The 27,027-nt window shown below is 45.9% G+C and overlaps 2 protein-coding genes across 5 annotated transcripts in view; one reads left to right on the forward strand and one right to left on the reverse strand.

Annotated features, from left to right (window-relative positions):
• Dlgap5 (DLG associated protein 5) overlaps positions 1–11,374 on the forward strand; it is a 37,655-nt gene extending 26,281 nt beyond the window's left edge. For 3 of the 4 annotated variants that reach the window (XM_021222783.2, XM_021222781.1, XM_021222782.1), the window contains 6 exons: positions 952–1,171; positions 2,931–3,117; positions 5,777–5,837; positions 6,861–7,056; positions 8,045–8,091; positions 11,018–11,374. In XM_021222783.2, coding sequence (XP_021078442.1) covers positions 952–1,171; positions 2,931–3,117; positions 5,777–5,837; positions 6,861–7,056; positions 8,045–8,091; positions 11,018–11,158 — 852 coding nt within the window. In that variant the 3' untranslated portion in view covers positions 11,159–11,374. The remainder of the gene's footprint in view (positions 1–951; positions 1,172–2,930; positions 3,118–5,776; positions 5,838–6,860; positions 7,057–8,044; positions 8,092–11,017) is intronic. The other variant, XM_021222784.1, reaches the window with a different exon arrangement.
• A 2,916-nt stretch (positions 11,375–14,290) lies between these two features.
• Positions 14,291–25,812, reverse strand: Lgals3 (galectin 3). The gene is made up of 7 exons (XM_005085734.4): positions 25,727–25,812; positions 20,769–20,825; positions 18,226–18,247; positions 17,411–17,719; positions 16,171–16,259; positions 15,307–15,472; positions 14,291–14,605 (listed from the first exon to the last, which is right to left on the reverse strand). The coding sequence occupies exons 3-7, from the start codon at positions 18,241–18,243 to the stop codon at positions 14,450–14,452; spliced, it is 738 nt and encodes a 245-aa protein (XP_005085791.1). The 5' UTR covers positions 18,244–18,247; positions 20,769–20,825; positions 25,727–25,812; the 3' UTR covers positions 14,291–14,449.
• Positions 25,813–27,027: the final 1,215 nt, after the last annotated feature.

Consider the following 27,027-nt stretch of genomic DNA (forward strand, 5'->3'; position numbering starts at 1 on the left):
CCTGAGTAAAACTCTCATGAGTTTAAATTGTATGCAGTCCCAATGACAAGCTGCATATGGCAAAAACATGTTTTCTGTAGAGATGTATAAAGGACAGTTTAAAAATTTAATCAAATAGCAACAGCAAGCAGTCAGGAAGAATCTGAAGTGAACTCACTCCCGTCAGCTGGAGCATGGAAACAGCACCAGGACAATTCCATGTTCTGAAGAAACTGAGGTTCACTTGGGATTTTCCCCACTCCATTCCTGGACTGTACTCTGACAGTTTACTTCTGGTTGTTTGTTTTATTTTTAGACAGGGAAGTTCTAGCCCATCTGCACTTCATAGTGAGGTTCTTAACCACAATAAAAATTGAACTGTTTTTGTGGATTTTCTACAAGGTGTCTTAGTGAAGAGACACCACAAATAACTAAGGAACCCACATAAAAGAGCATCTGATGGGGGCGGCTTACACTTTTAGGTTAGTCACGGTCATCACGAGGGAAGCGGATGGGCACGGTGCTGGAGCAGTAGCTGAGAGCTGTGTGTCACAGACAGCAGGAAGAGAAAGAGGGCCTGGTGTGGGTTTATGAAACCTCCAAGTCCCCCACCCCAGTGACATACCTCCTCCAGCAAAGTCACACCTAACTCTGCCCAAATAGTTCCAGTAGCTGGGCATCAGTCATTCGAATGCTTGAGCCTATGGTGATCGTTGTCATTCATACCACACAAGGTGATACTTAGTGGGTGTGGTGCTGCCTGTCGCTAGTCTCATCTGGTCCTGAGGTTGAGGCAGGTGTGCTTGAAGGCGAGCTGGGACAGCTGTGTCTCAGAGTGAGTTATAAGGGCTAATGCCTTACTTCACTGGAGGAAAGATCTCCCGTGTACAGGGCTCTGGGTTCAGTCCTCAGAACCAAAGGAACCGGGAGAGGATGGTAACGTCACCTTCAGTTACTGCTGTCTCTTTGCAGAAAAAGGCTGTGCCTGGTCGATCAGACAAAACAAAACAGGACGACGATGGGAGAATGGCGGCTAGAAACCGTCTGGCTGCCATAAAAAACGCAGTGAAGCAGAGGCTGAAGCAGGAGCAGTGTGCCCAAGCGGCAACCGCGGAAACGCCAAAGGAGGTGGAGAAAATAGTGTTTGATGCTGGCTTTTTCCGCATCGAGAGTCCCGTTAAATCGTTGTCAGGTTCGTGTTTGTGCAGAGGCTGAAGAGAAGTATTTGGGCCACGTGAGGGCTTGTATACGAGTGACAGATGATTTCCATGCAGAAAGAGGAAGGTGCTCTGAGTTTTAGAAAACTGTGTGCTAGCAAGCCCACATGCAGACCACACTTTGAGAGGCTTGCATGATTTATCTTTGAAGACGTTTGTGTTTTCCAAGTGATTCCGTAGCTATGCCATGCAATCCCACAGTCTCTGAGGTTCTGTGACAATGTAGGTTAGAATTAAGACGCAAAAGAATCCCCGAGCCATCAGCCGACTGCAGCCTCTGCACGTGAGGACGGGAGAACTGAGCTGCTTTGGGGACCTGTGCATCACTGCGCTTTTGCTGCTTATTGAGATTCTTGGGATCAAACCCAGGTTCGCATGAGCTGGGCAAGCACGAGTCCATTGAGTGATAGCCTCCCTTTTCGAAATTTCCCAGGCTATCCTTGAACCCATGCAGGCCTGGAACTTGCCCTAACCCTCCTGCCTTAGCCTCTGGGGAGGCTGGGGTGTTGGGCCCCCACTCCCGGTCACTGCATTCAAATGTTTTTCTGTATGCTGCTTGTGTACTCACTGTCTGAGACCGTTCTCTTGCCTCCTAGGACCACGAGATCCTGGCACCAGCCATTCAAGTGCCATAGGGGAGGCTGATTGTCTCAACTTCTTTGTCAATAGTAGCTTGTTTCCATGCACTATACCCCCCCCCCCCCTTTCCTTTTTGGCTGTGTCTGTACAGCTGGATACAGCCTATGTCTCAACTTTGCCAGGAAATACTCAGCTGTACAAAATAATCAAAGGAACTTTTCTTCCAGCTGAGGCTTTATTTTTGTTTTATTGTGTTTTCAGGACAGGGTTTCTCTGTGTAGCCTTGGCTGTCCTGAAACTCTCTGTAGACAAGCTGGCCTCAAACTCGCAGAGATCCGCCTTCCTCTGCCTCTCAAGTACTGGGACTAAAGGCGTGCATGACCACACCTGGCCAGGTGGACATTCTTGACCCAAGTGTTTATTTGTTTGAGTTAGCTAAGGAGTAGCTCACTCGCTAATTTCATTATACCTTCTAAAATATTCTTTTTTTTTAATGTGTGTGTATGGTTTTTTTAAAGATTTATTTGTTATATTTTCACCCACCAGAAGAGGGCACCAGATCTTATTATAGATGGTTGTGAGCTAGCATGTGGTTGCTGGGAATTGAACTCAGGACCTCTGGAAGAGCTGCCAGTGCTCTTAACCCCTGAGCCCTCTCTCCAGCCCTTTCTCAAATATTCTTACTGTTGTATCTTGTTGTCAGAGTTGCACCTCTTTTTATTTTTTAAGTTTTAGTGTTTTATGTATGTAGATGCTTAGCCTGCACATTTGTCTGTACCATGGGTGAGCCTGGTACCTGCAGAAGCCAGAAGAGGGCGCCAGATCCCCAGGACCTGAAGTTATGGCTGTTGTGAAGCACCATGAGGTGCTGGGAATCAAACCTGGTTCCTCCAGAAGAGTAGCTAGTGTTCTAAACTATTGAATCATCTCTCCAGTCCCAAAGGCAAACCTTTTCAGGCCAGGTCTATAACGTTATAGGCCTGGGATATCTAAGGGACACATAATGTAGTGTGATAATTCTCTTTTTCCAAGAGTAGTCCCTGGTGCTTGACTTTAACAAACGTAACAAGAGAAGGCCAACCTAGTTAGTAGGATTTGCGTTGCTTTTCTGAATGAAAGGGCTTTTACTATAGAGGCTATTTTTTCTTTTTCTAGCACTTTCTTCTGAACGCCGTTCTCAGAGGTTTGGAGCACTTACGTCTGCCAGCAGAGTCATGCCCGAGAGTGGGGCTGCCAGGGACCTTCTGAGACAAAGGACATCATCACTGGAGAACCCTGAACCTCAGAGTAGCCAAAGTGAACGTGTTGATAGGACATTGTTTTCAGATAGTCTCGGAAGCAGGTATTTCCTTAATGTACTTTACAAGTGTAGGAGTGCTGGTAGTAACTGTCTTTTCACATGGTTAAGCCATGTGACAGACATGTGTCCCCACTTCACATATGACTTGTAACATGTACACAAGACTTGCTCTTCTCTAACTGAGGAAGCAGACTTAAGATTTCGAGTTGGAAGCAAGCGTGGTGGTGGTGATCCTGGCCACTCAAGGAGTCTGAGGTGGAGGGGTGATTTCACCAGGGGTTTGAGACCAGCCTTAGCGACACAGCCTGTCTTAGCGAAAGATCGGAGTTGGTAAGTGGCCATGTTTAGATCGGCAGAGTGTGTGGTGCAGTACACCAGAGAGAAAAGCCGTGTGGTGTCCTCTGGAGCTTAGCAGGGCCGAGCTCACAGCCAACCGCATGGCTCGCTGTGAATACTTGGGGTGAGTTCGTCAACTGAGCTTCACTCTCCCCGTCCCCGGAGCAGGAGCACTGAGGACACCCTGCTGCTTCTGTGGTATACACTTCCATCCCCGTGTTTATAGACAGCACTTGAGGTTGACCAGTGCCCTCCCTTCCAGCAGCCATACCAGGTACTGGATGAGGAACGTTACCTGGATCCACTCTTTATAACAGCCTCCCCTCCACACATGCATCAGAAGGGCCTAACCTGTCCTTATTTATCACTCATAAATGCACAGAACATCTGATGGGGGCAGGGATTTTAAACAAGGACATAAAATTGTAACCTGGTTGTCTGGACAAGATTGTTGGGCTTACTAACTAATCTGAAGTTTGCAAAGTGTAGAGCACTCGTCATTGCTAACAGCATCACTGAGGCGTGGTGTGCCGAGAGGCAGGCCCTGTGAGTTAAAATAGGGGAAGCACGCGAAAGTTCTTAGCTAGTTTATAGTCTTTTAAAATTTCTAATGCACACAAAAGCATTTTGATCATAAATGCTTTAGGTACTGTTTTGTAAAATATCAACTTATCATGTTACTTTGTATAGCTTATGGTTTATGATCTGTATTAGAAAGACCTGTAATGCGTTGCCAGCCTGACACCTGAGTTCAGCCGCTACGAACAACGCAAAGGAGACTCACTGCTCGAGTCTCTCTGACCTCCTGCGCGGTGTGGCCTCACACACATCCAGTTCATTGTTTCAATGCCCAGTTGCAAATTCTTTCAGGAAGGCATCTTAAAAACAAACAACTTTCAATAAGTTGTTCTTTAAGATCCATTTTTATGCAGGCAGTGGTGGCACACGTCTTTAGTCCCAGAACTCAGGAGGCTGAGGCAGGCAGGTCTCTAAGTTCTGAGTTTGAGGCCAGCCTGACCTACAGAACAAGTTCCAAGACAGGCTACATGGAGAAACCTTGCCTTGAAAAACAAAAAAGGGGGGGGAGGGTTCATTTTTATTATTTATGTGTGTATATACATGTATGCTGTGTGAGCATGCTCGCATGCATGTGTGGACACACAGAGTCCAGAAGATGATTTTAAGTTTCCTGGAGCCTGAGTTACAGGCAATTGTAAGCTGACCAACACGGGAGCCAAACTCCCATCTTCAGTAAGAACAGCAAACTCCATCTCTCCACAGGAGAATTTTTTTTAAAAGATATTTTTGAGACAGGGCTTCTCTTGTGTAATAAGACTGGCTATCTGGAACTTGCTTTGTAGACCAAACTATCCTCGAACTCAGCCTGTCTCTGCCTCCCAAGTGCTGGGATTAACCTGAGCCTCCTCTGCCCTGTGAGAATATTTTTAAAACAAACATTGAAGGGATTGAAATTAACAGTCTGTTTATTCACTTTGAATGTGTAGATTCATACACGCATGCCATGGTGTGTGGAGGTCAGAGGAAACTTTTCAGGGATCACTCCTCTCTCCCAACATGCTCCAGGGGTTAAACTCGGGCCATCAGGCTTGATGGCAGGGAACCATCTCGTGGCTCCCCAAAGAGATTATGACAGATAAATTTTCTTAATTTGTTTTTTTATTGGCATACGAAAGAATGAGTTTTGTTATGGCTTTCTCAGGTTTTTGTGATATGTGTGTGCACAAGGTTCTGTGTTAACAGAACCTCACACATGCTAGGCAAGTACTTTGTTCTTTTAAATTACATTTTTATATATATATGTTGTACCTGAGTGTGGGCACATACATACCCAGATCTGGTCTAAACTTAAGTTTATGATTAGAATATATTGTATTGTGTTATCAAGTCGATGTAGCCGACTTACAGGCATTATGGCATGTCTGCAGTCCCAGCACTTGGGAAGCTGAGGGAGGAACATTGAGAAGCTAACGTGTGTTACATAGCAACACTCTTTCACACAAAACAGAGCAAATCTGTTACACAGTAATTGAGTTGCTGTGCTTCAGAAGTCAGCCTCCTCTTGAGCTTTCCGTAGTTACGTGGGCTCTGGATTTGGCTATGATTCAGCTCTACAGGTGATTGGAGTGATTGGCATGGGAAGGGACCAGCTTTCAGGGGAAGAGCGTATCATCTGTGTGGCCATTATGCAATAACTGTAATTCAGTCTGTACAGACCAAGCAGGCTCCTGGGCCAGGCTTGTCCTGACCTCGTTATGCAGACTAGCACCCTGTATAAAGGATGGACTCAAAGCACAGGCTGAATGACTGTAATAAGACATTAGTGTATGACCACTGTTTGTTTCAGGTCCAGCCAAGTAGAAGACACTTTGTGTCCTGGAGAACAGGATTCAAGTGCCAGAGACCATGTAAGTCTTATTCTGGGATGGCAATAGGTAGCCAGTGGTGTCATCTGTTTATGTCAGACAGGAAGTCATTCAAAGAAAGGAAGAAAAAGTAACAAAGCTTCCATTGGAAGCCTAAGTGAATCATGCAGTCATCATTCTCATTTGATGCCGCTTGGGTTGCTTGAAACATATCTCTTTGTATTCTTCAGGCCACAGCAGCATGAAGATAGACCCAGTGCACTGGAGCAAGGGTCACAGTCTTTGGCCTCCCATAAATATGTTTAAATTATTTTATGTATGAATGTTTTGCCTGCATGTGTCTGTCTATGCACCGTGTGCATGTAGTATAAGAAATGGACGGGGAGTTAGAGAAGGCTGTGAGCCGCCATGTGGGTCCTGGAGTCGAACTTGTGTCCTCTGGAAGAGCACCCAGTGCTCTTAGCCTTTGAGCCATCTCTTGCTCTGGCCTCTGTTTTTGAACTGAACTTGATAACATAGCTATGTGCATCTGTGTGTTAGGTCTACCTTCTTTTACTGTATAGACCTAGCAGGCTTGAGCTGGAACCCTCTTGCCCCAGCATCCTAAGTAGCACTATAGCCTGGTCCTACCAGGCCCAGTTTGCTCTTGTAATTTCCTTTCCTTTCACAAAAACATTGGCCAGTCTTTGAGGGTGCTTGCTGAGAAGCTTGCCTTCATTCCTGCTAGTTCTTTGAGGTGTGAAACAGATGGTAGGATTCATAGTGTTCTTTAGACTTTTTGTGTGGTTTGTTGTTGTTAATGTTGTTGTGTTGAGACAGGGTTTCTCCGTGTAGCCCTGGCTGTCCTGGAACTCTGTGTAGACCAGGCTGGCCTCAAACTCACAGAGATCCTCCTGCCTCCCGAAGTTCTTAGATTAAAGGCATGCGCCACTACCGCCCAGCATGCTTTAGACTTCTTAATATGTCAGCCTTCTGCTTTTCTTATATTTTGTAATAGTAAGACTTTTTTTTAATGTGTTCCAATTACGGGTAATTGGAATCTATGATGCCCATTTTGACCTCCAGGATGGAAATGAGGTCAATGTCAAGATGGATTGTTTCCCCGACGACATGATGGATTTCCCTCTCCCTGCTGGTGGAGCTATGGGTGATGCCGTGCAGGAGGGGGCACTTTCCGATGATGTGCTGATGAGTAATCCTGAGAGAGACTCCCCCGCTCGAAGTGCCCCCTCACAGGAAGAAGCCGCGGTGTCCCAGTCAGGTAAAGTCTTCTCAGACATGGCGAAGCCTGAAAGAAGCCTAAGTTATCCAAAGGTGTGATTGATACAGGGTTCTGAGAAAGTTTTTCATGATGGCTAAGATGTTAGAGGCTCACTGTAAATATCACACAAACTAGTTTCAAAATACTTTGTTCTTCATAATCTTAGCAAAAGAGGAGAGACAGGAGGCTTACTCCTAAGTTCAGGTCCAGCTTGTCCTACAAAGTGATCCAGGCCAGCAAGAGCAATACAGTGAGACCCTGTTTCAAAACAAAAGCCAAAGAACCTGGGGCTTGAGACATGAGTGCCGATCCACGCTGGAGCTGAGGGGCATTCGGTATTGGACCCGTTTGGGGGTCCTCACAGTCAGAAAAATGCCAACAGTTCTCTTCTTCAGCCCATTCCCCCAAGCTGTCTTCTGTCTACTCTGTTGTGACTGTTCTGTAAGGGCCTGGTCTCCTCTGCTGCCCTCAGTCTGCTGGAGACTCAGGTAAGTGTCGCAGCTGTGCAGACATTTCCTGTGTTCTCCTGGACTTCGGTGTGAGACGTGTTCTCACTTTGCAGCCCTGGCTGGCCTGTCCTGGCTGGCCTCATGTAGCTCCGCCTGCCCCAGCCTCCCGAGTGCGGGTTGAGCCGTGGGCCTCCACCCTGGCCCTGCTCTTCGTCCGCTCCTCTGGGGACCTTCACTATTGCTTGTGCGGCGCTTTCTTATAGACGACCTTATATACTCTTTTTGTTTTTCAAGACAGGGTCTCTCTGTGTAGCCCTGGTTGTCCTGGAACTCATGTCGTAGACCGGGCTGGCCTCAAACTCAGCACTCTGTCTCCCGAGTGCTGGGATTAAAGGCATGCATTAAAATGTGACATAGACAAGCATGGCTTTGTTTTAGCGTTTGATTGTAGCTTGTCCTATCTTTTAAAGCTCTGCCCATTGGTAACAACCCTTGACCCAAAAAATATTGTTTAAAAAGTATTTTCCCTTGTTTTCCAGTACCATTATATAGACAGCTCACTTCGGAACATTGCCTTCTTGATCCAGTAAGTCTTCACCTTAATTTGGCAAGTTTCTATATATTCTAGATTTGTACGATTGTAAAGTTTTTGTGATTTTTATCTTATTTATGGTTACTGTGTGGGTGCAGGCATGCCACAGTTTGTGTATGGAGGTCAGAGAACAACTTTCAGGAGTTAGTTCCAGGGCTGGAACTCGAGTTGTCAGCCCTTGTACATGCTAAGACCTGTCACCCATCCTGATTTTATTTGGTTTCAAAATAGGGTCTTGTTATGAAGACCAAGCTAGCTAGCCTCTAACTCTCTCTCTCTGGTTCTGAGATTACAACTTTTTGTATAAAATGAAAATTGCCCACTTTTCAACTTGTGTGCAAGATTTAAAATGCATGTGTTACCATTATCTATGTGTATGTGGAACTGTGTACATTATCTGTTGTTCTGAACTGGGGACGGGCTGGAGGGCACAGCTGTAATGGCTGCTCTCGCAGAGAGCCTGGGTTCAGGTCCCAGCACCCGGGTGGCAGCTCAGCCATCTGTAACTACGGTTCCAGAGCATCCCATGCCCTCTTCTGGCCTTCATCGGCAGGGTACCCATTCACATAAAATACATAGTTTTTTTTATAATTGATATACTCTGTCTTAAACCCTGACATGCAGTTTGCTATTCAAATCTGATAGGACAAATGGCTGAAAACTTATCTAATGGTTGGCTTGAATTCTGCCAGATGTTTCTAAGTGATGCAAGTTTTTATAATAAAGTATGAAAAAAAAGAACACCTGTAATCCCAGCACTCAGGATGCAGAGGCAAATGCATCTCTTGAGTTTGAGGCCAACCTGGTTTAGAGATGGAGTTCCAGGACAGCCAGGGCTACAAGAAAACAAAACAAAACAAAAAACCAAGCATGAGGCTACTGCTTCTCTGAAGAGCAAGCAGTGCAGTATCTTCCCATCTCAGTCCTCCTTGGCTGTTTTCACCCTAATCCTTTGGATTTATGCTCTGCTGTGTTCTTTTTAAGCTGCCAGACTTTACTTTTAGTAATCTTGTACTTGTAAGTTAAGTCCAAACATTAGCTAGCCCTTCTGAAGTCTTCCTGTAAAAGTTCTCTTCTCTCCTATATTAATTTAATGTAAACATAGCTTTCTAGGCATGCCATAATGTATATATTTAGCTCTTCACGAAGACCACAATATAAACTTAATGTTTCTGAAATACACCATCATTTCAGAAATCTGATTCTATAACTATAAACTCGTTCACTTTCTGACTGACGCTCACTGGTATTGATGGTATTGACCTGAACATCATAGTTCTCTTTCTACTGAGAGCACAGTGACCTTTAGCCTACCTCTAGACATTGTCATTGATATGGAACAAGACTTTGTCACCTGTCCTTCATCCAGTGAGTCTAATGTAGCTGGGGTGACACTGTAAATGGAGTTCTTAATTGACCTAAATAACAGAAACCCAGAGTCAGATATAGAGGAAAATGCTGAGAGATCAGAGAGAAGCAGGAGCAAGCCAAAGCCACCTTTACCTCATTAGCTTCCCAGCAGAAGAGAGTTCCTGTTTCTTCCCGCTTATGTCCTCTCTCCGCCCAGCCATCTCTCTTCCTGTCTGTCTGTGCAGACCTCCTGACCTCTATGGTTAGCTAGTGGCAAGCTCCATCCTCTGATCTTCAGACAAGCAAGATATTGCCACATAACACCGTTGGCTTACTGACTTTCCGTGAAAGATTGCAGCACCAGCTGCTACAGTAAATCAGGAAATGGCTTCAGTTTGCTAATCTTGAATATTAGACTATAAGAAGTTCACCGTGCTGGCAAGATGTGCCGGTCTGCACCCAGATTCAATCCTCGGAATTGACATGGAGGAAGGAGTGAACAATTCCTGCAAGTTTCCTGTGACCGCCTTGCTCTTGTGTGTGTGCCCTTGCATGCACTCACTCAGTAAATGTAAAAAATAAACAAGAACTCCACTAAAGCAAAGGTAGACTTAAGTAGCAGCGCATACATTTATTCCCTAAGCCAGTGATTATTGAGGCATCTTTGTGTCATCTTGCAAATGTACTGTCTTTGGTGAGGCCCTGTGCTGCCCTGTGTCTCGGGAGCAGAATTGTCACTATCCGCATTCTTGGCCTTCCTTACTCACAAGCTGGGTTAGGTCAAATTTGTACAGCAGACCTGATTTAATCCTACTCTTAGGTCTCTTCTCTGATAGGTCTCAATATATGAGTAAAACTGAATTATTCTGCTTTTGACACATGTAATATGATTAGAGGTGCTTTGTAGCTATATGTTGTCTCACTGAATTTTAGTACTTCATACTATTTCTATGATTTTTTTCCATTTCCATAAATATTAAACATTAGATATTTCAGTCTGTCTGTTGCCCAGATTAGTGCTTACCAGATAGCATCATTTGGAACGGAAGTGGGGCTTGATTGGGGCAATTAAAAAGATCCCAGTAGGATCACACCATGGTAGAAGACCCATGGGTGCTGTTAACGTGGTTTAGGATTTGTGGAATCTGCATAGGTGGCTTAAGATGGGCTTTAACTCAACCTGCATCTGCCGTAAAAGTTCGTTTACACATTAATCATTTTTTAAGTAAAAATTCATAGTATGCCTTTTAATTAAATGCTGTAGTGGCTCACCCCTTTAATCCCAGCACTCTGGAGACAGAGGCAGACTGGTCTCTGAGTTAAGACCAGCCTGGTCTACACAGCAAGTTCCAGGACAGCCAGGGCTACACAGAGAAACCCTGTGTCAAAAAGTAAAATAAAAAAACATTTTTAAAGATTGCTTTACATTAGGTCTTCTGTTTTTAGTAGTTTCATTGTTACATAGGGAGACTTATTCTTTAGCACTCCGTTAACCGGCGGTACAGGAAGTTTGTTTGGGCAGCAAACTCTTGATGATGAAATCAGTGACATTTCTGCATTTGTTCTTCAGCCAGCCCTAAGCAACATCAGTCCCTGCGCACAATTGGAGACCAGACAGCAAAATCGTGCCAGGTACATCTCCTTTGGTGGTGACCTCATCGTCTTCTCACCTCTGAGGCCCAGAAGTAAAGAGCACCAGGAGGGTTTTTAACTTAAAAGTAATTCCAAACATTTTTTCTTCGTATCATTAATTCTCTGATACATTCTTAAGTTGTTGGAAATGAAAAACATGTGCTAGTATTCACTTTATTTGGTCTGTTTATATTGTATTACATAATATTTTAGTGTTCAGTGTTTATTAAGACACTTGTGGTACTGTAAAAACTGCAGGTTTTGTAAAATATTAAACAAGGAACAAATATTTGCATCTGCGGCGTCCTCATTTATACCTATTCATTTGAGCCCCTGTGTCTGATGACAGCAAACAGCTTTGATTTCCTTCGTTCCTTTAGATGAAGTTTTCGGGATCATGAAGTCCATTTGTTACAGATCAGTCCTTGCTGCCTCTGCTAATTGTCTCTTTAACAGAAACAGTTACCATTGACGAGGTTGGAATGGGCATGAGTCTTAAACTTTTACAGAATGCTGTGAGCTGCCTTGTGTGGATGCTGGAATCGTGTGCACTCGTAACTGAGTCGTCGTCACTCCAGGCCTGCTCTTTTATAAACTCTTAGTTTTGTGGTTATAAACACAGTGCTAACTCAGGAGAGAGACAGCTCAGCTCACTTAATGTTGTGGCGTATGCCGCCTCTTCCACATACATGCATGCAATAGAAAATAAATACAAACACAGTGCTCCAATGACAGCACTAACATGCTAATGCCAGGCCTGCATTGTTATTTTGCTCTGTGTGAGCTGAGGATTGTAGGAAGACATTAAGTAATAGGAACCTTGAGGGTTATCTTTTAAGATTAGTCATTTCCAGAAGAGAAAGCTTAATCTACTTTGGATGTCAGAAGTAGATGTGTTTGGCGTTTGGGAAGACGGTGTTTATTATGAAGCCCAAGCAATTTAGTGGAAGAATGTTCATAGAATGCCCCCTTCACCAAAAGATGCAGGGTGACTTAACAGCCCACTGATGCATAGCCACCAGCTCTCAATGACACGGAGACTACTTAATTATGGAAGCTTGGCCATTAGCTTGCCTGGTTGAACGAGCTCTTATGACTTAACCTGTGTTCTGCCATGTGGAATTACCTCATCTTGCTTCCTGAGTCCCAGGGCAGTGAGATGGCTTGATGGGTAAGAGCACCAAGCCTGATGACCTGAGGCCGATGCCTGGAAGCTACACGGTAGAAGCAGCCCAGCTCTCTGCATGCTCTTGTTCCTTCATGTTAAGGGAAGCTTTTCCTTGCTAGCCGCTTTGGTTTATCCCCCACCAGCCGCCTGGGCTCTGCTGCATTGTAGTCCCCAAATAAACACACAAGACGCTGTATTAATTATGAAGCTGTTGGCCTTGCTTGTTTCTTACTGGCTAGCTTTGACTTAAGTAATTACCCCATAATTGTTAATCTAAGTATGTTTCTTACCGGAGAATAGTCCCGGGCTTCCTACCCCATGCGGTTACATGTCGACTCTCTTGTGTTTCTCCTACCCAGAATCCTCCTCGACTCCTAGTCCCTCCTATCTAGGTTTTCTATTGGCCAGACAGTACTTTATTGACAAATGCACAGGCAAATAACAGGACTTCCCCAACACCTTCAGATGTGGAGTCTAAGTGCTTGCCTTTTTTCTTTTTTTTTATGACCTGTCTTCACGAACAGAAGAGGCAATCAGATTCCATTACAGATGTTTGGGAGCCACCATTTGGTTGCTGGGAATTGAACTCAACCTCTGGAAGAGCAGCCAGGTTCTTAACCACTGAGCCATCTCTCCACTGCTTATCTTTACAAACCTTTTGATTTCTGTTCTCCCTGGGACATCAGCTTGTGACAGGCGCCAGTTTAAATTGTTTGAGAAGATAGCATTGTAGAACACAGACAGTTCTGACATTTCCCTAATCTTTGAGCCTGCTGGTAATAGGAAAGATAGACGCTTATGGTGGGAGAATGAGAGTAAAAAAACCAAGACACAGAATGTCTCATTGGATTTGAATACTGATTTGAAGGCAGTGACCTGTGGCTTTAAAAGAAAAATGGGTTAAAAAACAGCCTACACCACAGCTGTTTCAGGGCTGTATGTATGATTGTCTCATAAATCGTGACTGAGAATGACTCCAGTCACCTAGTGATGTGGTCCTCACAGTGTACATGATTGCAGGGATGTGGTCCTCACATGTAACACAGTGTACATGATTGCAGGGATGTGGTCCTCACATGTAACACAGTGTACATGATTGCAGGGATGTGGTCCTCACATGTAACACAGTGTGCATGATTGCAGGGATGTGGTCCTCACATGTAACACAGTGTACATGATTGCAGGGATGTGGTCCTCACATGTAACACAGTGTGCATGATTGCATGATTCTGGTATGAGCGACCTGGTCCCTATTGTGCAGAACAGAGTCTGGGTGGTGTATACACCACATAATTCTGGGAGACAATATGTATTGTGAGAGCTGGCCACAGCCTCACACCCCTCTCTGTACTGTGTCTACACTTGCCTATGTCCAGGACTGTGCCTGTGTACCGTTTGATCTTCTCCCGGAATCACCTAACAGTACTAAATGGCATGACTACCCAGATGTTAGTAGTGACCGCCTAGTGGTGAACTGTTAGCACTCCTCATATATTTCCTTTTTAAAAACCACGATGGGACCTGGAGAGTTGGCTCAGCAGTTAAGAGCATTGGCTACTCTTCCAGAGGACTGGAGTTCAATTCCCAGCACCCACATGACAGCTCACAACTGTAACCTCACTCCTAGGGGGATCCAACACTCTCACACAGACATACAAGCAGGCAAAACACCAATGTACATAAAAATAAACTTAAAAATCACGATGACCTACTAATATATTTCCACTACTTACCCTGTTCCAACTCCTAGTGCGATAAAGAGAACCAGCTAGAACACGCCATGGGAGAAGAGGTATGCAAGCTGAGGCCTGAATGGGCAGCTCAACCGTCCTCTCTGGCAAAAACAAGGGCTGAGCAGCTAAGAGCATGAACCACTTTGCAGAGGGCCTCTCACCTATGAGCAGGCTCCTGCGCGCGCACACACACACACACACACGCGCGCACGCGCGCGCACACATACAGTTTAAAGGGCAGGGCACATTTGGCGCAGTCATAGAGAACACTTGCCTAGCATTCACAGGTCTTTAGATTTGATATCTAATATCAGAAAACAACCAGGTACCCGTCAGCACGGGCATATTTATTAAGTGCATGCCTTACAAGAAGGGTAAGATGGAATACATGTAGTTTTCCACTCCGAATGAGCACGGAGCCTTTAAATGAGTACCATTGAACTTCAGTTTCAAGCGCTGCCCTTCCGGGTTAGATCATGGTGGGTGCAGCACTGGTAAGGGTTATATCACCAGAAATTTCCATCTGGTTGATTTCCCTGAGGTTTTTCATCCGATGGTTGTACTGCAGCAAGTGAGCATCGTTGACTGCAACCTTGAAATGGTCAGCTTCAACCAGGACTTGTATCTAGAAACCAAATACAAAAACCATCAGACAAAGCACGTGTTAACTCGTACAATTTAGGCATTCCACCGTGTGTCTGTTTTTCAGGACATATTGTCCATCATTCTCATTTGTCAGTTTCTATATGAAGAGGGAAGGAAGAAAATATAGAGATTTTGAGCCAGTGTAATCTGAGTTGAGGGAATCCAACATTTTATTGTGGAATGATGGAGATCCAGAGACAGAAACTGCAGAGCAAAAGGAATCTAGATTGTCAGATTTAAACCACAATAAAAAGCATCAAAATCATCAGAAGGATAGACAATGGAAACCATAAAAGCATAATTTGCCTATACACAAGTTTAGTTTCAATGGGTCCTAAAATGCCTTGAAGTTAAAAACAGCAACATAGAAACTTGTTAATGACAAATATTAACTTATAGGACTGGTTAGTTTATAGCCAGTTTAGGAAAGGCCAGGAAACACACACTCCCCATAGTGGACATTCATCCTTAAACCCTTTAGAAGAGTGCTAGTTTGGAGTCGTCCAGTGACAACAGCAAGGTCTCTGAAGGAACTGGAGAGCACGCCTCTCCTGGACACATCCCCAGCCTGCTGAGCTTGGTCGTGGGGAGGAAGGTTGGGTAGGTGCCCAGGACAGGCGTGCGGTTTTGAGTGTTGCTCTCCATGGGGGAGCATGGTGTCACACCACAGCAGGAACTTACTTTGAACGGTCTGCCACTTTCGAATGGGAAAGCTGATTGCCTTTCTTCTCTTCCCCAGTTATTATCCTGTTTGGTGTTGCACACAATGACTCTCCTGTTGTTTTCATTGAAGCGAGGGTTAAAGTGGAAGGCTATGTCGTTCCCTCTCAAGAAATTTAGAATAATCCTGTTTTAAACCAGAAATCAAAGATATTAAAGTGTATCAAGTCAAGAGCATCTACGTTTCTAAAAAAGCAAACCTTCTTATCGTATGCAGGGATTTCTGTATAGGAAGGAAATAAGCCAGGGCATGAGATCCTACTCAAAAGAAGAGTAGGCCCATGCTCTCATTACGGTGATCAACTCAAAAATCTAGCAGGGCAATACGTGGCGCACGCCTTTAATCCCAACACTCAGGAGGCAGAGGTGGGTGGATCTCTGTGAGTTCCAGGCCAGCCAGGTCTACAGAGTGAGTTCCAGGACAGGTCCTAAAGCTACACAGAGAAGAAACACTGTCTCGAATCTGCTCCTCCCCTCCCTCCTCACCCCTGCAAAAAAAAAAAAAAAAAGATAGTCTTTATTCCCAAACCAATCAGCAGCTCTGCTTGGGTTATAATCTACAGCTCTGTTGGGTTGTAATCTATAGCTCTGTTGGGTTGTAATCTACAGCTCTGTTGGGTTGTAATCTACAGCTCTGTTGGGTTGTAATCTACAGCTCTGTTGGGTTGTAATCTACAGCTCTGTTGGGTTGTAACCTACAGCTCTGTTGGGTTGTAATCTACAGCTCTGTTGGGTTGTAATCTACAGCTCTGTTGGGTTGTAATCTACAGCTCTGTTGGGTTGTAATCTACAGCTCTGTTGGGTTGTTGGTGTCACCCTGTGTACCTGTTTGCATTGGGCTTCACTGTGCCCATGATTGTGATCAGCATTCGAGGCATGACTCCTCCAGCCAAGGGCAGCTTATAGGGCACTGTCTGGGAACAGACAAGAACATGTGTGTCAGTAAAGCATTGGGTTTGCTTGGGGAAAGTGAAATTACATTGCTAACATTGTTACAATGCATGTGACACAGACCCCTGGGCCACCCATCTAGATTCTGAGGCCACCTTGCTTAAGTGGTGAAGTTTCCTGTGTGCACAAATGTTAACTGAGAAATTAACAAATGAGGATAAGATGTTCTGGGATCATCACTGGATGAATAATCAACCCATTATTCATCCTTTGGCTAACATTTTAAGGTAGACTTGACCAACAATTCCTTGTCACATGACATACAGCACTGTGATTCTGCTTCCTGAGAAAAGGTTTGTGTCACCTGGGGCTTCTGTGCTCACAGGTCACCAGGTCACAGGTCACCAGCAGAATGCTTTGAATATGGAAGTCTGAGCACATGTTGAGTGAACACTTTAGTTAATTTCACAGATGCTGAGCTAAGTGTTTACCATAGCATGGATACCCCCAGAATTCTGCCCTTGCCTCTGGTTTCTCCTTTATGACACTTCCTCGCAGGTTCAGCTGTCCCCCAAACTTTTGTCTCTGGCCCTGATTTGCACTAGTCTGGTATGTGCTTCCTGGAGTTGCTCCCGGTGGATCTGTGAACCGGAAGCCTCTAGCACAGGTATATGCTTGAGGTGTCTCCCCTGCCCCTTGCCCATCAATCAGTTCCCTTTCCTACATCCCCAGTTTGAGGCAAGGCTTTGTGGCTTTGAAAAGCACTCCATCTTTACTGGGGCTATAGGTATGAGTCACCCCACTCAGCTAGTGCTTGTTAGTGCTAAACTTCTCGTAGTATAAAAATAATATAATAGTACTATAATAAAATAGAATTAGTTTTTGAGACAGGGTCTCTTTATTTAGACCAGGTTGGTCTCAAACCTGCAGAGATCCGCCTGCCTCTGCCTCCGAGTGCGGGGATTAAAGAAATGTACCACTATGCACAGCTCATTACCGCAACCTATACTAACAAGTCACAGCATAAACTTAATGTGAACATTCATTTCTCCGCTTGATCAATACAGCCCTGTGATTGGCCCTTGAGACAGGGCTCAAGCTGCAGCCTTAAAATTAACCCCCTAATGTAGTCTCCCCTGTATCCCAAGCCCATGAAACAACTCTTGCTTCTTACCAATGCTCCGGTAGGGGCGCCATAGGGGCCAGCAGCAGGATAGGCTCCAGGAGCACTGGGGTAGGCCCCAGATGCTCCAGGTTGCCCTGGGTAAGCTCCTGGGGCAGGTCCAGGGTAAGCTCCAGGGGCAGTTGGGCCAGGGTAGGCACCAGGAGGAGCCTGCCCAGGATAAGCCCCTGGAGGAGCCTGTCCGGGGTAGGCCCCAGGATAGGAAGCCCCTGGGTAGCCCCCTGCCCCAGGTTGGTTCCCCCATGCACCAGGCCATCCTTGAGGGTTTGGGTTTCCAGAGCCAGCTAAGGCATCATTAAGCTGTAAGTAAAAGACAAACAATTAGAGGATGGGACTCGTTCACAAAATAGAATTCACAGGACTACAGGCATTCGTGGGCTAGGAAGCTGAGAAATAAGAGAAGGGTCACATTCTGCCCTCACCTACACTATGTTTAGACTCAGGCTTGGGGATTGCGCCTCTGCTGTTTATTTTATTCTGGCCTCTCATCATCACAGATCAGGGAGGGCTAAATTCTTCTCATTTACACCAGGAACTGGCCCTTTACAAGCTTTATAATGAACATGGGAAACAGCTGCAGCTGTTGGCCCGCCACAGTCCTGCTGCTTCCGGCAGGGACAGGGACGTCACTGCTGCTTGGAATCTGCTGCTGGAAAAGCAAGCCTCCAGCTAACAGGCCCGGAGCAGACAGCTGAGCCAGACCGAATGTCACATTAGGAGGGTCAAAGGGAAAGCTTAGTGCTGGAAATGAGACCATTAACCTGTGTGAGTGTGTGGGGCTAAGGAAGCAGACCCGGGATACTTACCGAAAAACCGTCTGCCATTTTCCTAAGAGAAAAAAGCCAAAGGGAGTTATCATTATTTGAGCCTAAAAGACTTTACAAACCTTCATGAGATCAGCATCCCAAATAGTCTTGGACAGTTCCAGGCAGTCTACAATGATTTCGCCCAAGTCAATGGTATAGGACCGAAAAACATCTTGTGAAGGTGCAGGATACTTTCAAGCTGAATTTCAAACCTACTTAAATTGTGGAGTTAGACCTTGGTATGGGATCTCGTGTTCTGAATTCTGAGAGTAAAGCCTTGAGAGGCAAGGAGCAGGGTGAGAATTTCTGCCCCTTCTTTCAGTGAAATACGGTACAAGGTGTGGCTTCTCTGTCTGCCTTCCTTCCTGGGTTCTCTCTACCCTTCAAAGGATTCCCATGCAGCCCAGGTCACCCCTCTTCTCTTCCCAGACATTCTGGACCCTGGAGGGAAGCTGTGTGTCAGTTCCTATTGAGATCTCCAAGGCAGTTTGACATGGCTGCTGCCTGGTTATTTATCCAGCTTTGCACACACTGATACCTGCTCTGAGCCACCACCTTCCATGCAATCCCAGGGCCTGCAGACCAGCAGGGGACATGAGATATATGCACACAAGGGTGTGACCAATGCTGCCAGACTCTGCGGGGACACTCAAATCTAAGAGTTTACTTGTGATTTGGGAAGGGAGATGGTGTTGGACCAAAGCCTTGATGGACGGGTGACATCTGGGAGTGTTTTCTTTTATTGTTTTTTTTTTTTTTCTTTTGAGACAGGGTTTCTCTGTGTAGCTTTGGAGGCTGTCCTGGAACTTGCTCTTGTAGACCAGGCTGGTCTCGAACTCACAGAGATCTGCCTGCCTCTGCCTCCTGAGTGCTGGGATTAAAGGCGTGCGTTTCTTTTATGCTTTAGAAAAGTCTTTCTATGTAGCCCATCCTGACCTTGAACTTAGGGTTCTCTTGCCTCAGTCTCATAAGTGCTGGCTGTGCCGTGAGCCACTGTGCCTTGCTTATTTTAAAGGTACTTGTTATTCCAAATAAAAGGTTCAGCAAGCAGTAAAGCAGCCCAACAAAGGCAGTCAGGTGGCCATGGGAACAGAAGCATGTGGGGGCCCAGATGCTGTCAGACAGGTTTGTCTTGCACAAAGCTGCCGTGGGGCGGGGCTGGTTTGCAGACATACACGCTTCCTCCTGCTCCTGCCGTGCCTATAAAAGCACCACCTACCCTTGTTGCAACAGCTCCCTAGAGTGAAGACAGGAGGGCAGCTTTGGTACGGGAACTACTTTCCTTCTCTCTTTCCTTCTTTCTCCTTCCTTCCTTCCTTCCTTCCTTCCTTCCTTCCTTCCTTCCTTCCTTCCTCCCTCCCTCCCTCCCTCCCTTTCGGTGCTGGGGATTAAATTTCCTGCCTTGGCATATTTGGCAAATACTCTAGTGCTAAGCAACACAAAAGAACTGCCTTGGACCAGGGTCAGTTCTAGCTGAGCTCAGAATCACTGCGGTCATCTTGCGACCACCAGAATGACCTGCACCTGGAAATAATCAGGAATCTTCTGACGTCATTTGCCCACTTGTGATATTTTACCCAATTATCCCGAGAACTCACATTATTATCTGAGTGTGGTGGCTCGTGCCTGTAATCCCAGCATTCTCTAGCATGAGGGCTACCATGAGTTTGAGGCCAGCTTGAACTACATACCACGTTCCAGGGGCTCATTCTGGCCTTGAACACTTATGGCAATCCTCCTTCCTCAGTCTCCCAGTGACCGAGATCAAAGACGCAGTGCCCGGCTTCAGAATTTTCACAAGAAAATAAAACCTAGGTTGGGCATGGCGGCACACAGCTTTCAGAAGACGGGGCAGACAGATCTCTGTGAGCTTGAGGCCAGGCCTGGTTCCCAACCAGCCAAGGCTACATAGCCCTGTGTCCATTTTGGAGGCTGTTGGAGGACAGTCTTCAAGTTCAATGTGGGCAGGGAGCTTAGCACCTTTGATTACCCTTTCCCCGGCCCTTCAGCCGTATCTGGCTTCACGTTGTTAGAGGCCAGTAGCACACTACTAATCTAAACTTGTGACAGCCCAAAATGTTTTCAAACATTGCCAGGTATCCCCTAGGGGCAAAACCAGGTATGGTTGAAAAACCAACCACTGTAGGCTGTTACCGTCTATCCCTACATAAAGCTACAGAAGCAAGGCAATAAAAACTAACAAGAGTTTCAGGTTTTAAAACTAGCCAAGTTTACAAGGAAGGGTGGTGGCCACCTGTAACCTCAGCTCCAGGGAAGCTGAGCAAGAGGGTCAAAAGTGTAAAGTCCATCTAAGCTGCAGGCCCGAGCAGCCCCTGTTTCAAAAACGGGGCAACCTATAGTTGGGTGTGGTTCTGCACACCCGTCATCCCAGCAGGCTGAGGCAGGAGGATTGAGTTTAAGGTTAACCTAAGTCACATAGCAAGGTTGTCTCCAAACCCCCAACAGGAAACACTTCCCCAAAAGAAAATCCTTTCTCCCCCTTCCCTTTAGTGGGTTACCAGTTTTAGAGGCTGAAGACTTACCGTAACTCTTTGGTCTGAAGACTGAATCTCCAATGTTAAATGTTTAACATGAAAATTCTGTGTGAGAAAGAAAAACACCTAACTTTACCAGTTTCTTCAAAAGGTGTCTTGTTAATAGAATACCAATTAAATTATGTTTAAGAATGACACAACTAGCTAGAACTTCAAGTACAATATTGAAGAGACATAGAGAGAGTAGACAGCCTTGTCTTGTGCCTGATTTTAGAGGAATCGCGTTGAGTTTCTCTCCATTTAGCTTGATATTATCTGTTGGTTTACGGTATGTAGCTTTTATTATGTTCAGGTATGTTCCTGTTATACTGGATCTCTCCAGGACCTTTATTATGAAGGGGTGTTAGATTTTGTCAAAGGCTTTTTCAGCATCTAGTGAAATGATCATGTGTGTGTGTGTGTGTGTATGTGTGTGTGTTTGCAGTTTGTTTATATGGTGGATTACACTGATAGATTTTCATATGTTGAATCATCCCCCATGGAGTGCCTCAACCTCCCTGGGGAGCAGAGGGAAGATGGGATAGGGGGCTGGTGGGGGCGGGGGAGGAGGAGAGGGAGAGGGAGAGGGAGCTGGGATTGACATATGAAGCAGGCCTGTTTCTAATTTAAATAAAATTTTTAAAGATTTTATTTATTTATTAATATGTATACAATGTTCTGCCTGCACGCCAGAAGAGGGCACCAGATCTCATTACAGATGGTTGTGAGCCACCATATGGTTGCTGGGAATTGAACTCAGGACCTCTGGAAGAGCAGCCAGTGCTCTTAACCTCTGAGCCATCTCTCCAGCCCCCTAAATAAAATTTTTTTAAAAAAAGAATGACACAACTAGAAACTGTAAGGGCACTCCACACTGAGCTTTGTTCTTCGAAAATCCTCTGATCAGGACAGGTTTAGTCCGGTTTCCAATCTCATCAAAGGAAGTTTTAGAAACAGCAGATTTCGTTGTGATCCACGTGGGCTGTGGATGACAGTTTGGATACACTGTGACATGTTCCACAGGATGCCAGGATAATGACGCATGCCTTCCTGCATTTGTGTGGGGATTTTCACTGCCCAGGGAACTTTCCCAGATCTGCTCTAATGCTGCCAGCAATCTGATGAGGCAGACTGGGGAAATCGTTCCCACTTTAAAGTGAGAAATGAGCGAGCTAAGTCAGTGGCCCAGAGCCATCTCAGCGGCAGTGTGCGGACCAGGGCCCAAGTTTCCCGGCCCTACATTGTTGATGTTTTCAAACAGACTGCTTTGAAATTGTTACTTTATGACAAGTTCTCTGGCTTGTTCACCCAGAACTACCCAACATGCTGAAATAGTAAACACATTTAAAAATAAGGTCAAGCTCGTCCCAGAACACTAACTCAGTGACTCATTTACCACACAGGATACTGAACACACAATACCATCATTCAGTCACATGGTTAGCTAAGAAGAACCACATTTTAACCAGTAAGTTGTATTTTTCCAGAACCAGAATTTACTGTTTGATTTGTGTCACCTCTCAACCATAGATTTTTTTTAACTGAGGTGTGTGCGTGCATGCGTGTGTGTGTGTGTGTGTGTGTGTGTGTGTGTGTGTGTGTGTGTGTGTGTAAAGGGGGTCAAGGGACAGATTTTAGGAGTTGGTTCTCTCCTTCTACCATGTGGGCCCTGGTGATTAAACTCAGTCAGTCTTGGTGACAAGTGTCATAACCCATTGAACTTTCTTACTGGGTCCAGATCTGTTTGTTTGGTTTAGTTTTTTGAGACAGGGTCTCTCTGTGTAACCCTGACTGGCACTCACTCTGTAGACCAGGCTGGCCTTGAACTCAGAGATCTGCCTGTCTTTGCCTCCTGAGTGCTGGGATTAAAGGTATGTGCCACCACCACCTGGTTTCAGATCTATTTTTTGAAAAGGATTATAACCTGCTCTTTCCAAACTCTCAAATGTAGGACATTCTTTCCAACCTACAGATAATGTAAATGTATATACTCCAATCTTTCACTTCTAGAACCAGGAAAATTTTGAAGAGCCACGGTGGGTGGGGAGGGTTCACCAAAGGTATTTTTTTTTAAAGCAGAGTATGGGTCTTGGTCTCTGTATTTGGAAATACGGCATTTGGAAGCAGCAGGCAGAAACAGTTCACTGTCATTCTGAAAGATGAACTTAAGTATGAGTCAGTGTAACCAGCTGTTAATTGAGAGCTTCTCCTTTAATAGGAGTGGCCCACTGCACCCTGCTCTGCTGGGCCTATGTGCCAATCACCCAGTGCTCCAGGTTCCCAGGGACTCTTCTGGAACTTGTGTTCATAAAGAACAAAACTGTAAAACACTGACTGGTGATCCTGGGCCCTCTCCATGCTACCTCCCCAGGAGCCCAGGCAATACCTCTCCGTTCCCTGTCTCTCCGTTCCCAGCCTCTCCGTTCCCTGCCTCTCCATTCCCTGCCTTCATGGAAACACAGAGCAGGGCATGAGGAAGCCCACATTCCAAAGTGGCCGCCAGTGAGAGGACACTGGTCATCTCCTAGGGTTTCTTTCTCTTCCCAGTGCCTCATATCAAAGAAGATAAAGTTACTCTGTGCTTCTGTCTACTTTTCCCCTTTGGAAAAGCCGAGTATCAGTCAAGGAAGAAGGCACGAACCCTTATCAACAGCAAGCTGGGTCTGTTGCAATGGAGATTTAAGCTCTGGCTACCGAGGGTGCTAGGCAAACAGCACCTAAATCATAAGACCAACCTAGACTACTTGAGCTTACTGGCAGGAAGTAAAAAGTTTATTTTTTTATATATTTATTTTGAGACAGGTCTCACTCTGTGGCCCAGGTTGGCTTAGAATTCTCCATGTAGCATATGCTGGTCTTAAACTTGAGATTCTCTGGGCTCTGCTCCTGGGTATTGGAATTACCGGCACTGGCTCCCACACCCACCTAAGGAACAGTTCTTTGGAAAGCATCTGTGTCTATGCACTGAGTTCTAGCCAGTGCTACCTGTGAGACCCCCATCTTGAAAAATAGCAAATAAACCAATAGAGCCACTGTGCTTATTTTTGACCCAGTGAAATATCTCATTGATTAAACACCCCTGAGGAGACTCAGTGATTTTATATAAACGTGATCAGTTCTTCTGGTGAACGCATCAAGCAGTCCTCCATTCCTTCTGCTTTGTGGACAATTTAGTGAGCTATCCCTTAAACACTTCTAAGCTTAACCCTGAAAGTCCTCCTCAGAATAGGGAATAAGTACAGATTTTAAACTCTTAAGCATTGTGAATTTAGGAAGCTAACCCCCATCAAGAAAAACTATGACTATCATAGAGAAAGGGGACCTGCTTGAGAAGTACTCAGAATCAATGTGCACAGTCTAGCATGAAAGTCCACACTCTGTAATCCCAGCACTCAGGAGACTATGGTGGAAGGAGTGTCATGAGTTCAAGGCCAGCCTGGGATATGGACTAAGTATGAGGCCGGCCATATATTGTAAGACCCTATCTCAAGAAACAAAAGCAAAACAAAGCAAAAAAAAAAATCAGTGACCAAGAAGGAAAAAAATTGCTAAGTGTGGTTGTATTAGCCTGGAAAATCACAAGTTCAAAACCAGCCTAGAACACATAGGAAGACCTTGTCTCAATCAAAAACAAAAACTCTTCCCATCTTAAATTACTTAATCACCCCTCCCAAAGACTATTGTTGTAGAAAAGCAAGCTTTTGTTATTTGTTTTTTTTTTTTTTGATTTTACAAGACAGGGTTTCTCTGTATTGTTTTGGAGGCTATCGGTCCAGCGAGCCTAGAACTCACAGAGATCTGCCTACCTCTGCCTCCCGAGTGCTGGGATTAAAGGCATGCACCACCACCACGTTATTTCAGTTTTTATGGAGACAGTTGGGGGTGGCCGCTCTGTAATCTAGCACTAGGGATGCTGAGACAGGATTGAACCGTGAAAGCCAGCCTGGGCTACATAGTGAGTTCCAGATCTGCCTAGGCTGCCAGTGAGACCCTGCCTTCCTCTCCCCTCCCCACCAAGGCAAATAAATAAAAATATGGAAATACATAAACTTGAAGCAAACAACTTGGACTTCAGAAAATTAGTGATATAAACACTGGGAGCGCAATTGTTTTCCTCAAAATAAGCTGGGTCACTGGGTCCAGAGGTAACTCATTATCTAGAAACACTACTCCCCAAGGATCACTTTACAAATAATCTAGTTTCTGGGATGGGAATCACAGCTTCGATCCACACATCTCGGTCCCCTGCATTCGTGTTTGAGCAACAGACAGCCGAACAAATCCAACTTTTAAAAGCCTCCAGCTAAGGCTCTGCACTCTGGGAAAAACAACACCACACCCAAGACTTCCCTAGCCCAGATCTAAAGTTATTGCACAAACCACATCGGGCACTGATGAATCACTTGGCTTGCAAAAGTTTAGAGGTTATCGTCGTTCCTCATCTGGGAACATGCGCACTAGAGCCTGGGCGACACTTTTCTGTGCGGTCAGCACGCAGGGAGTGGCTGTAACCCCTGTCGCTGCTGGACCTGGTAGAGCTCACCGGCGCGGCACGGCAAGATCTCTAGTGAAAGGCTCTGCAGGTGCACCAAAGGTGCCTGCTGGCTAAGTCAGGGATCCCTGAAGCCGTCCTGAGGAGTGCCCCAGCAGCCCCCCAGCGTGCCGGGAGGAGGACCTGATTCCTACGCCGAGCTAGGGGCAACCGCTTGGAGCCAACTGCACGGTGGCTCTTGTGCTCACTCGAGCCGAGATCTCCCGATGCATGCCCAGGGCCCGCTTGCATCTCGCTGCCCTAGCGATGCTCAGTATGTAGGTCTCGACTAACTTTCTCCGAGAGTTACCCGCGGGTGAGCCACGGCTGTGGACGCGTGCCAGGGATGCTAAAGGTCGCCTCCCGCCAGGCAAGCCGCCCTTTCTTAGTGCTCTGAGCAGCACCGGTCCCCCTCGCTCCGCTCCGCACAGCTCACCTGGCCAGTGTTCCGCCCGCCGCTCCGCTAGCTGCTGGGCGGTGGCTGGGCGCTTTTTGAACACTTCTGCCCGGCCCGGCCCGCCCTCCCGGGGCGGGGCAGCATCCCCAGTCCAGCAGGCGCCTGGCTGGGCCGCGCCCCGTGGACTCCGGAGCTTCCCCAAACTGCAACAGGGACACTCTCGCCAGCCTGTGCCCCTCACCTGTGCACGGCAAGTGGGCCCTGGTCCCCGCACCCACACACTCTCAAACTCACCCGATTCTTCTCATGGTCTCATCCTGCCTCCATTTCCTCCACCCAAAACCTTCCCCAGAAGTGAGCAGTGACTTATGCGGGTGAGGGGAGGGAGGAGCAGGTATCCCTGACAGGACTGAGCTGTGAGAGGCAACCCCACCCCACCCCGTTTGTATTCATTCCCGCTCTGAATTTTGCTGTATCTGTATACTCCAAGTTTTGGTGTTTCGATCTACTCAGAATGTGATACATAGTGGGGTTTTCTCAGTGGGAATTTGTGGATGGATGGATGGATGGATGGATGGATGGATGGATGGATGGATGAATGAATGAGTGAGTGAATTGCTTCCTAGGAAGATGTTTTCTTAATGATTAGAGGAGAGTACTGCATGGCAAAGGAAATCAAAAGAACAGGGCGAAGCGCTGCCGTCTGTGTGAAGAGTTGTTACAAGGGCGAAGCACTGCAGTCTGTGTGAAGAGTTGTTACAAGGAAACAGCCACCTTTGCAAGAAGGCTGATAACTAGTTTGGAAGCATTTATTTAGATAAAAACTGAGTGACTGGCATAGTGGTTAAGGATATTCAAGATGATTTTTCTTTTCCTGCTTCAGATGATAACATCAACCTAATAATCCACCAAACATTTATGCACCAGGTACTGCGTCTAAGGCTTTACATTTATTTATGGAGATGGTATTATTTTAATCCTGTTAGGTCGAAAGCACCCCCCCCAATGGCAGTGCTGGTGACAATGCCCTAAACAGAAGGCTTAAAGGTCGTTTCTGTTGACCAGGAATCTCTCTTAATCTGCCCCTAAATGTCTAGTTCCTGGTCAATTCCAACAGGATGTATCAGCTCAAAGCTCCCCTCCCCCACTGTGATATAAAATCCGTTTGCATTCTCCCCCAACCTGGGGTGGGGTGTCACCTTGGCAGTTTGAGCCCCAATAAACCTTCCTTTCTGCCCATGGAGCAGACAGTCCAGTGCAGTAATTTTGCTGTGCCCTTGTTTACAAATGCCACTTGAGACATGAGAAAATTTAGGTATAGAGAATTAAATATAATCGTG

Source organism: Mesocricetus auratus, unplaced genomic scaffold, assembly GCF_017639785.1.
Source record: "Mesocricetus auratus isolate SY011 unplaced genomic scaffold, BCM_Maur_2.0 Super-Scaffold_100048, whole genome shotgun sequence".
In the NCBI taxonomy this organism is placed as follows: domain Eukaryota; kingdom Metazoa; phylum Chordata; class Mammalia; order Rodentia; family Cricetidae; genus Mesocricetus; species Mesocricetus auratus.

Excerpts from the sequence above, each read along its gene's own strand:
- Lgals3 (XM_005085734.4), bottom strand. Across the intron at positions 16,260-17,410 it reads GCGCCCCTACCGGAGCATTG|ACAGTGCCCTATAAGCTGCC; the intron begins GTAAGAAGCAAG and ends GTCTGTTCCCAG. Across the intron at positions 15,473-16,170 it reads GTGAAGCCCAATGCAAACAG|GATTATTCTAAATTTCTTGA; the intron begins GTACACAGGGTG and ends GGTTTAAAACAG.